The sequence below is a fragment of the Gossypium arboreum genome, chromosome 2 (assembly GCF_025698485.1).
Source record: "Gossypium arboreum isolate Shixiya-1 chromosome 2, ASM2569848v2, whole genome shotgun sequence".
In the NCBI taxonomy this organism is placed as follows: domain Eukaryota; kingdom Viridiplantae; phylum Streptophyta; class Magnoliopsida; order Malvales; family Malvaceae; genus Gossypium; species Gossypium arboreum.
In genome coordinates this window covers 75,438,431-75,450,300 of record NC_069071.1, presented here as the reverse complement: position 1 = coordinate 75,450,300, position 11,870 = coordinate 75,438,431, and the positions used below count along the sequence as shown (strand labels likewise).

The following is an 11,870-nucleotide window of genomic DNA, read 5'->3' as shown; positions in this document are numbered from 1 at the left end:
TTGATTTATTGATTAAGCTCAAGGAGTTAAAGAAGGAGAATCAAGCAAGGGAAAGACGAAGGTCATCGAGTAGCCGACTTGGACTATTTTACCCAACACAAGGTAAGTCACTAAGCATATATTTTGTATTGATTTGAATAGACATAATGTCTATATAATTACGCCGAAAGGAATGATGAATTTATATACATGTATGTATGTGGTGATGGAAGTATTGAATGAAAGGAAAAGAGGTGAGATGTATTGAGTTGTTGATTTCGGCACTAAGTGTGCTGGTATAAACATTTGTGATCATGAGAATGGCACTAAGTGTGCGGGTTTAAAACTTGTACAGCACTAAGTGTGGGAGTTTGATCATATAGCACTAAGTGTGCGAGTTGATTATATAGCACTAAGTGTGCGGACTCACTATATGCTTTTGAATCACTATTGACACTGAGTGTGCGACACTATTGAGTTGATCACGGACAGCGGATCGGGTAAGTACCTTGAGTTCATGGCTAATAGGCGCTATGTTTATATTTGGGGTTGAGCTTGGTAAGTTTGAACCTATGTGACAATGTAAATTGAAGTCACGTACATAAGAATTATCGTGGAATGAGTGAAAGGTCATGTAGATGTATGATTGTGACGAAAACAAAAGGGTGTATAGAAATGCTTCAAATATCCTATTGATTAGTATATGGAATGTGAATGTGTAACTTGGTATGTGGTTGAATCGAATGGTCTAAGGAACTATGGTATAGTTCGGTTTGAATGGAGTAATTAGCCTCGTTCCATTTTGTTTCCTTTTGCGATAATGTTATTAATGGTTGGTAGTGCATTGCTTATGACTTACTGAGTTATATACTCATTCGGTGTTTGCTTGTCACCTATTTTAGGTTTCTTGGACTCGACTTTTTGCGTATTCGGGACCGTCATCGAAGTCATTACACCGACTAGCGACTTTTTGGTATTTTCTTCTTAGATGGTCTAAGAGAACATTTCGGCATGTATAGGCTATTATGTTTTGTTTGAACTTGGTATGTAAAATTTTGAATAGCCATGCGAAAATGGCTTATAAATGTTTTGAGCATAATGTTATAATCATTTGGTATGTATATGCTCATTAAGAGGCACGGAAATGTTTGGCAATGACCAGCCATTAGAATGGGTCATCATGATTATATTTTGGACTATATATGAAAAATGGGTGGTTGAATCATAGAAACTATGTGTTAGAGAAAGTCTACCCTAGAAATAGATGCTGGCAGCAACAGTGATGTGGATGTGAAAAATCACTAAAAATAGTAGGAATGGAATTAAATAGTGAATAAATTATGTAAATGAACCTTGATGAATCTATATTCATATGGAAGAAACGAAACAGTCATATGAGTTGTATGTTAAGAGATATTTGGGTTTTCGTGAAACAGGGCTAGAACGGTTTCTGGATTCCCTGTTCCAACTTTGAAAATTCATTATAAATTAACCCGAGACATTTAGAAATCATGCCATATATTTATAGATTCCTTTTTGAGTCTAGTTTCTACAGAAACAAACGGCATCAGTATTGAAGCCCTGCACAGGGAGTTATTCGAGTTGCAACGCACGAAGGTCAGCATAGTCGACCCCTGCAACATTGGAGACTTTAACTAATAAACTGTACTAATTGGCTTGACCAAAAATTCTAGAAAAAAATCTTTAGATGGACATATGAGTCTAGTTTCAGGGAAAAATTACGAAACTGATTTTTGAGTTGTAGAACTCAAGTTATGATTTTTGAAGCGACTAGTACACAGATTGGCAGCTTTTCTGGGAAATTATCAATAAGTGGTTTGAAGTTTGTTAACACCTCGTGTTCGACTCCGGCGACGGTCTCGGGTTAGGGGTGTTACAATCGTTGTCTTGTTGAATCACACATTAACGATAATACGAATACTAACTACACAGGAATTTACAAGAAGATTTGGGGTTTAAATCTTCCCTCAAAAATCAAAATCGTTATTTGGCGATTTACATATGAGTATATTCCTACTGCAGTTAACCTCTATAATAGAAGAATAAGTTCATCCCCAATTTTTCTGTGGTGGGGTCCCTGAGAATTTTATGCATACTCTTCTGATGTACGGCCCTACAAAAAATGTTTGGCGATCAAGCGGTGTTGATTGGTCAAATTTTAATGAAAATATGGATTTCTGCACCTGGCTTAATTTGGTTTTTCAAAACAGAAAGCATGACTTTGGTGAAATTCCTGTAACCACTTCCTGGGCACTCTGGCAAGCCAACAATAAGAGCACAATGGAAGGAAAGCGACAATCATTCCAAGATATTTGCTCTATTATTTTCAGTATTATAAAGGAAATGAGGGAGTTGAACGATAAAATACTTGCTCCGATGAATGCAATGAACTCTATATGGAAACCCCCTCAAGAACCTTTTGTTAAGGTGAATTTTGATGTTGTGTTCAAAACAACACTCCACCATTCATATTCTGGTTTTGTTATCAAGAATAGTAGAGGTTTGCCTATTGGATGCGGATCTATTTTTAATAAATTTGTCTCTGACTCTTTTACAACAAAAGCTATAGCTTATCTCCAGGCTTTGGATTTTGTAAGGGAAATGAGTTTTACTCATGTTAAAGTGGAGGGTGATTCTAGGACCATGATTGTCAAAATAAACCAAGTACTACCAAATTTTTCAGATATGGGGACTTACATTGAAGAAATAAAGATAAAGGTGAGCTCTTTTCAGCACATCTCTTTTTACCATATTGATAGACGAGTGAATATAGTGTCTCATATGTTAGCAAAAGAAAGGATGTCGATGCGGGAAGACAGGTTTTGGGTGGAGGATTTACCAACGGCAGCAGAGATTCACTTGGCTATAGATCTCTCGAGACTGGTTTCTCATATCTGAGAGATTGGATGTGCTGGGTTTTATTTTTTTGAGAAATGTTTTGTTTTTTTCTTTCTCTGCTGCTGGTTTTAGTTATTGACTTGAAAGTGGGTTTATTTATGTCGTTCCAATTTCCCACAAAGCTGCCGAGAGTAATGGTCTGGCTGTTTGTTTTCTTTGGTGTGTTACAGCTAAGGGTGGTTTATTGCTTTACTGTTTTTCCCTTATTTTGTAATTTTTTCTTTATTTATTCAATAAAACTCTCAGTATTCATATCAATATATATATGTAATATAGTGTAGCCTTTAAACTTATGTTGTAAGTTAAAAGATGAAGGAATCCCACATTGTTCAGGAACAAGCTGCAAACCTATTCATGAGTCTATATATACACATGTCTCATATCCCACATTGCTTAAGAAAACAAGGGAAATGAGACTTTAGGTCTATATAAAGATCTACTTTGTTAGTTTTATTTTCATATTAATTTGGTGACACCTTAAAAAAAATGGTGTTACCACTTTGGGTCTTTATAAAGGCTTATTCTCGTAAATTTTCAAAAAAAATTTGTCTATTTTTATAATTTTTTTAAAAGAGACCTTTTTTGAAAATTCAATTCGATAACGGGCAACAGTGCGTCCATGTCAGTGCGTTTTTGCTGCCATGTCAGCAAAATGCGTCATGTCAGTGCATTTTGTGCTGATATGGCAAAATCGCTCCCTCAGAGGCTCGTTTTGATGAAATTTCCCCCTAAAATGCTCTTACGTGGACGCGTTTTGCCAAAATCAACCTTTTTCGATAAATAATGCAGAAATTGGCCCATTTTCGTAAATATACTTGGAAATGGGCCTTTATAGGTAAATTAGTCAATGATTATATTAAAATATAATTAAATTATTTATTTTTATTTTTATTAAATTATATTTAATAATAATCCTATTAAAATTTAATAACAATAACAATAATCATCTACCTAAAAAAAATCTACCAATGGTACTCTGGTTATTTAAGCATTTTCCCTTATGCTATTACATCTATTCCATTCAACCAAACACAAGAATACCATTATAGCTCTATTCTATTCCATTCAACCAAACAATTGAATTATTGATTACAGCTCTATTCCATTACAATTCTATTCTACTACAGGTCTATTCCATTACAACAAACCAAACATAGTGTAAAGGGTTTGCACAATATTTACCAAGGGATCACATGACAATTCTGTAACACCCCCACGCCCGAAACCGTCGCCGGAGTCGAGCTTGAGGGGTTACCGAACATAATTTATCAAATTAAGAACTTCAAATCATTTGTTTCTACATTCACAGCTTTCTAACTACCCGCGTCACAGTTACAAGGAAAATCATATCTCGAGTTACGAAACTCGAAATCAAGATCCGTAAATTTTCCAAAAATCTCGACTCATATATCTATTTACTAATTTTTTTCTAGAATTTTTCGTTGGGCCAATTAGTACAGTTTATTAGTTAAAGTCTCCCCTGTTTCAGGGTTTGACTGCTCTGACATCTGTGTATTACGAATCAGATATCTCTCTATACAGAATTTCAATGACTACGAGGTTTATTTTTATTAAAACTGGACTCAATAATAAATCAGTACATATAAAGAACAACTTCTAATTATTTTTTTAAAATTTATTATGAATTTTTAAAGTCAGAACAGGGATCCAGAAATCACTCTGGCCCTGTTTCACAAAAGTTTAAATATCTCATAAAATATAATTTATATGCCCGTTTTGTTCAATCCATATGAAAATAGACTCATTAAGCTTCAATTTCATAACTTACTCATTATTTAGTTTCATTTATACTATTTTTAGTGATTTTTCAAATTCATGTCATTGCTGCAGCAATATTCTATTTTAAGGCAAGTTTCATCTTTCCATGAATTTTTATGAACTAGATAACCTGTTAAACTTCCATGATATCAAACATGATCTAAATTAGCCATCACCATGACTTATCAATATCAAACATTTTCTCAACCAAACATGGTCATATCATAAAATTATTTACACAAAATAAGTATATTGCTATACATGCCATACTTAAGTTTTACAAACCATTTACCCGGATGAAAGTCCTTTGGATAGTGTGATCGAACCTTCGACCCGTCCGATTCCCGAAATGGCTTGTTCAAAACTATAGTAAATAAAGAGGAGGAGTAAGCATAAATGCTTAGTAAGTTCATATGTAAATAACAAGTAACATAACAATACAAATATACCAAACAACTTTAGCATGGTACCACCAAAACATATATCACATCTTTAAACATCATTCATCATCTTACCACCTTATCGTTGTTGTATCTATTTTCAACCCGAGGGTTAAGAACATACCTGTCCAAAGTGTCCATTTCACAACACTTGCCCAAAACGTCACTTATATCTTAAGTGCTCTTCCATTAAACTAGAAATTTCACCCGTTGAACACATCGGAATACAACTCGGATACACGGATAATTTGCACATAAGTGCCTCATATGTAATCAAGAAATCATGTAACCCGCCCCTAAGTGAACTCGGACTCAACTCAATGAGCTCGGGCGTTCGCATCCATAAATGAACTCGGACTCAACTCAACGAGTTCGGATGCCTAGTTACATCTCACGAACTCGGACTCAACTCAACGAGTTCGGACATTTGCATCCATAAGTGAACTCGGACTCAACTCAACAGTTCGGATGCTCAACCATCCTAGTGACATGTCACTTGTATCCTAATCTATTCCTAAGGTTCAAACGGGCTTTTTCCCTCGATCTCACATTTGCCGTCTTCCATGGAATATCGGAACCGATACTCGGTAGCAATTCATATTTATCAAGTAGTAAACATAATTTGCATATTACTCAACATTAACCACAAAGCATAATATTTCACGATTAAAAATCAGCATATCATATAATTAACATTAATAACTTAAAAATAACATTTATGCTACATTATTTACACATGAACTTACCTTGGTACCAAAATATAAAGATTTTGCAATTTAGTCCACAATCTTTTCTTTTCCTCGATCACGACTTGAATCTCGTTTTCTTGATCTATAATACCAAATTAATCTTATTTAATACATACATTTATCAAAACAGCATTTAATACGAACTTTAAAAAATTAAACTTTTGCCCTAAACTTTTGCATAATTACACTTTTGCCCTAGGCTCGGAATTAAACTTTATTCCTTATTCTTATGTTTTATAACATGCTGATCACTTTTCCTTCTATGGCAACATCAAATTCTCTCTCTAACATATACTTGTGACTATTAGGTATTTTTGCCGATTAAGCCCTTTTACTCGTTTTCACTAAAAGCAGTAGCACAAGTTGTCTAACATAATTTAAAACCTCATATTCTATCATAAAACATCAAAATACACAAATTTCACCTATGGGTATTTTTCCAAATATAAACCCTAGGTTGAATTATTGCTAGCATAAGCTTAATCGAGCTTCCAGATTCCAAAAGCGTAAAGAACATTAAAAGCGGGCTTGGAATCACTTACTATGGAGCTTGGAAGCTTGAAACAAACCCTAGCTATGGAGAACCCTTGAAATTTCGGCCTAATGAAGAAGATGGACAAAATTGGCTTTTAATTTTGTTTTAATTCATTTTAATAACTAAATGACCAAAATACCCTTACTACTAAACTTTCCAAAAATTCCTTCCATGTCCTAATTTTTTCCATGAACTTAAAATTGGTCAAATTGCTATTTAAGACCTCCTCATTAATATTCCAAAACAATTTCATACTAAAAACTTCTAGAATGCAAGTTTTGCAACTTATTCGATTTAGTCCCTACTTTCAATTTAAGCACTTTAGGCATAGAATTTCATCACGAAATTTTCACACAATCATGCAATCATATCATAAACATCAAAATCATTGTAAAATAATTATTTCTATCTCAGATTTGTGGTCACAAAACCACTATTCCAATTAAGCCCTAATTCAGGATATTACAAATTCACCTAGGGGTTCGCAGGTTTATTTACATAAGAGGGTTTGCATGTTTAGTATTTTCGACTTGAACCCAAATTTCTAGTGATTCAACTAATTAATCATACATAATGACTTAAATTAGATCTCACACTTGATTGAAGACACAAAAACCTTGATTTTTGGATGAAGAATTCGACAACCACTGGGAGGAGGGGGATGCAATTGAAAACCTTGAAATCTTTGGTTGAGTAATGTGGTTAGGAAATGGAGGAGAAAAAGGGGGCCAAATTGAACTTTTAAGAACCCTAACTGTAATAAGGGTTTTGGGAATGAAGAAGAAGAAGAAGAAGAAGAGAAAGAATTTTGAGAGTTTCTCTTGAAAAGTTTTCTAAATAAAAATTCTAGGTTTTGAAAAGATTGGCTATTTATAAAATTTCCTCCATAATTGAAATAGAATTAGGAATTAGTTTAGAATTAAAATTGATTTAAATTAAGGACTAAATTAAAAAAAATACAAGTTTCAGTCTAGGTTGGTTTGGAAATTTGGTACTTTAGGGGGTAAAATAAGAAAATAAAACAGTTTGGTTGAAGGTGCACAAATGGTTTCAAACTTTGGATCAAAGGGGATGCTAAGTCTTAACTATTGAACCAACAGGCTCATTCTCAACATAAGGCTTCAAGAAACTGTTTTTAAAAGTTTTGACCAAGCATAAAAGGAAATTGGAAAAAAAATTAACAAAAGAGTGCAATCAAGAGAGTTTAAACCTAGGACCTTAACTTGCCTAACACTTAACCATTAAGCCTAATGGTCTATTCTTATTATTTTCTTATCAACAATAATTTTTAAGGCATTCAAAATTTTCTTACCCTATTCTTATTATGCTTTAAAATCTAAACCGTATCCCTATTTCTTCTATCCCTAATTTTGGGATGTGACATTTTCATAGGTTTATCATCTTACTAGCATCATGGTCTAAGTTTTATTTTTGATATGTAGAATACATATAAATATGGTATAGAGTGTACTTTAAAACTCATAGGAGATTCATATAAACTATTATTCAAATAGCTAACTCAGATAAGGAAGACGAAGAAAATTTAGAAAGAACATATTGTAACTTTATTAATAGGTTCAATCTGCCCCGAATTTACAAGCTTCCTCTTATTTATAGACCTAGAGGATTACATACAACAATCTTTTGAATATCCAAGGTACAAAAACAGTAAGGATTGCTAACAAATAGGATTTCTAACACTCTTTAAATAAAGTAAACCGTATGATTCCTGACAAAAGTAGTTCAGTCAGTGTCTTCATAACCGGTGCTTTCTAGATTGAGCTCTATTTTCTTCAATGCTTTTATGCCTTGTGTCGTTATGTGATCCTTGATCATTGTTTACTGATAACTAATTGACGAAGGTATCAAAGTGAAAAAAATATTTAGGCATCATTTTTTATTAAAAAATGTTTTAAGTATCAAGATAAAAAAAAAATCGAATATAGTTTAAGGAGCAATTTATGAATTAAGCCTATATAAAAGTGAGGTTGAATGTTGATTGAGTCTTAGTTTAGTTAGCACTGTTTCTATTTTAGCAACTAAGAAGACGTGAGTTTGAACACGCTTAAGCATGCTTTTCCTCTAGTATAAAGATTAGTGAGAGATTATAGATAAAAGTAAGCATTATAAAGTTGAATTTACTAGACTGAATTCAAAATTTTTAATTTGATATCTAAACGAAAATAATAATTTGCAACTTCATTTTTTTTTCTAAATCCAAATATTCAAACTCACAAAATTTTTTTTGTAAAATGTTCAGAACTGAACTAGTAATTAAATCGATCAAATCACCGATTTTTAATTTTATCGATTCATCCATTCCAATTAATTTAAGTAAATAAATTATTAAAAAATTATAACACTAGAAATAAAAAAAAAATCACCAATTCAACTCATTCTGAGTTAGTTGGAAGGGCAATCATTTAACTCCTCTTTTTAGATTGGACTTCGGTCCACGGTATTATAATTTTCATTTTTGGTTAGAACAGGTTTTTGGAGATGTGATGTGCAGTTCGTGAATGAATAAAATTTAAATGAAATCCGAAACTTGGTTCTAGTTACGATAATGATTTAACTATCTGCAATAAAATAGATAATAAGCTAATTCAGTATATTAAACTTTACTAATATAATTGATTAAATCGTAATTAATAAAATAAGTAAGTATTAAAAAATCAAAATTTAATGATGTTGATTTTATAATATATTTAGGAAGTCCTTAACGCTAGAAATTGCATTATTTGTTTGTAAATGAAAGATGTTTTACAGCCAACCCAAGGCTTGGTTTAGAAACGTAAACTATTGTGTTGATTTGCAGAATATCATTTGGCAATTAAATCATAAATAAATAAGCATGTGCAAAGTGAGTACTATTTTCTAAACTGAGAGTGGAAGGATAATGTTGTTTTTATTCAGAGATATTAGAAATTTGGTTGCACAAGTCACATCGTCAGCAAATAATTGAGCCGACCCATTATCATCACGGCTGATCTTCTCCATCAATTTAATTTATTTTTTCTGCACATAAAAAGATTTGTTACAGATTTAGTTATCATGCTGAGATTCTTCGCAAAGTCTAAATATGAAATTTAATATTTTCATTTAACTTCATTCAACTTTTAAAATTTTCATTTTAACCATAAAAATTAAAAATTTCAGGTGCTGTTCATTTTAAGTATTGCCATTAAAATTTATTTTTATTTTAGTATTGTACATTTATATTAATCACCAACTCTAGTAATTTTTATTTTAATTACTTAATTTTAATAATATCATTTATTTTTATTTTTATTTTTATTTTTATTCATTTCCTTTTTCCCTTTTAAAATTAACTTTTGCTTTTTTTTTCCAGCAACAAGGAAAACCTAGGTTTTTCTAGCGAATTACTTGGGTTTTTATAGAGAAATATATGGATTTCTACAAGAAATTGAGTTATAAGGAAAATTTAGGTTTCATCTTTGCAATTAAATAATTTAATTCCCGTAAAAATTTATTTTTAAATAAAATTAACTTAGAAAGGGAATGAGTGATGAAAATAAAATTTATTAAAATTGAGTGACTAAAATAAGTGAACGATAACATTGAATTAACAATGTAACCAAAAAGAGAATAATTTTTAATAATAGTGTCTAAAATGAAAATAATTTTTAATTGCAATGCCTCATAAGAAAATTTTTATTTTCGATGCTCAAAATAAAATTTAGCAAAATTTGATCACCAATTATATAGTTTGTCTTTCCATATTTTGTGTGTATTTCTATTATTAATGTCCCCAATGTGATATGCACCTTTCCAGCTTGCTAGTTACACAGGGTCGGTGACAAGTTTATAATTTTGAAGCACCCAGGAATTTTATAAATTATATTTTTTCCTGTTGAAAGAAAATTGATATTTATATACACATTATTGTTATTAGTATTATTTATGAGCTTTGCATTAGATTGGTTTTTGTTTACGATATATATAGAGGAAAAATTTAAAAGCTAAAATAGGTTTTAAGTCTTTATTTTTATTTTTAGGAATTCAATCTCTCAACTTTTTAATTTAAAAATTTAGGCTCAATTGTTATCACTATTAAAATTCTTCTATTAAAATTAATAGAGTGACATTTCAAGATTAAATATATATATATATATATATATATTCACTTGGTAGTCATATATCAATAAAAATAATGTTGGAAATATTGATTATGGTTTTTCTTAAAAATACACATTTGAATTCATCATGGTAAAATAGATTTTTGTTGTAGTGTTATTCAGAAAAAAATTGACGTCCACGTTTGATTTATATGATCATCGGTACTAACTAATAGCATTATAAAGTAGAGAAATCAAATTATATATATATAAAAAAGTAAAGTGTATATATTAAATCTCAAATTTTAGCATAGTGTAAGAGTCAAATTAAAATTTGACCATTACCTTATAATGTCAAAAAAATAAAAAAAAACAAATGCAAACTCAAAAGAGATGGGAAGCCACTCATAAGTCTCTAAAGGCTCCTTTAGATGAGTGTTTACTTTCAATGCAGTACATTTAGGTTTTTTTTGTCTCATGCTAAGTATGGTTATAGTATTTAATCTTACCGCCACAACTGTTTTTATACTAACCGTAGTAAACGCGTATCGCCCATCCAAAGGGGTTCTAAGACTCTTATGCCTCGTTTGGTTAATAGTGTAATAACATGAGAAAAATACTTATTTATTACATATATATCACAATAGTTAGACATAGAATAAAGAATAGTTAATACAATTTTAACCTTGAAATTAGAAAATGAGTAAAAATCTTTTAAAAAATAAGACATTTTCAAAATAAGCGAAAATTTTTCTTATCTATGCTAAAAATAAGTCATAGAAATGACTAAATATTACCAATTGAATTAGTTTATTACTCACTCATATATTAAAATATACATAAAAATAATACTCATACCAAATATATCATTAAGATATTCAAATTATATATAATCACGTAATATTTTTTATAAAAATTAACGAAACTAACTATTTGAACTAATTAATAACATATAAAAATATAGGATTAAATTATATTAAAAATTAAAATGTAAAGGTTAAATTACAATTTTAGAGGAAAAAATAATAAAATAAAAGAGAGAGCACCATGAGATGCATGTGTCAATAGAAAGGTCCTTCCTTTAATAGATTTCTCTCACAAGTATTTCGGATTAAAAGATTGAAAGAAAATTATTTTAAAAGAGAAAACAAATAATCATTGATATATTTTTAAAAATGATTTTTTTTAGCAAAACAAATAAATCGACGTTCTGATCATATCTAGTATTTCTAACATAACTAGTTAAAACTACCTATAGTTTTTCCTTAACCCATAAATAAAAGGATAATGTTTCAAAGCACTTGAACTCACATTCTCCGTATTAGTAACAATATTTATGTCAATAAAGCGAAGTTGAGATTTTATCATGTGCTTAAATTATATTTAAAAA

The 11,870-nt window shown here is 30.7% G+C and overlaps 1 protein-coding gene across 1 annotated transcript; it reads left to right on the top strand.

Moving 5' to 3' along the window:
- Nucleotides 1–2,169: 2,169 nt before the first annotated feature.
- Nucleotides 2,170–2,898, top strand: LOC108466260 (uncharacterized). Its single transcript, XM_017766599.1, has one exon. It carries the CDS (start codon nt 2,170–2,172, stop codon nt 2,896–2,898), a length of 729 nt encoding a protein of 242 aa, XP_017622088.1.
- Nucleotides 2,899–11,870: the final 8,972 nt, after the last annotated feature.

Coding starts and splice junctions, on each gene's coding strand:
- LOC108466260 (XM_017766599.1), top strand. CDS start 2,170: ATGGATTTCTGCACCTGGCTTAATTTGGTTTTTCAAAACAGAAAGCAT.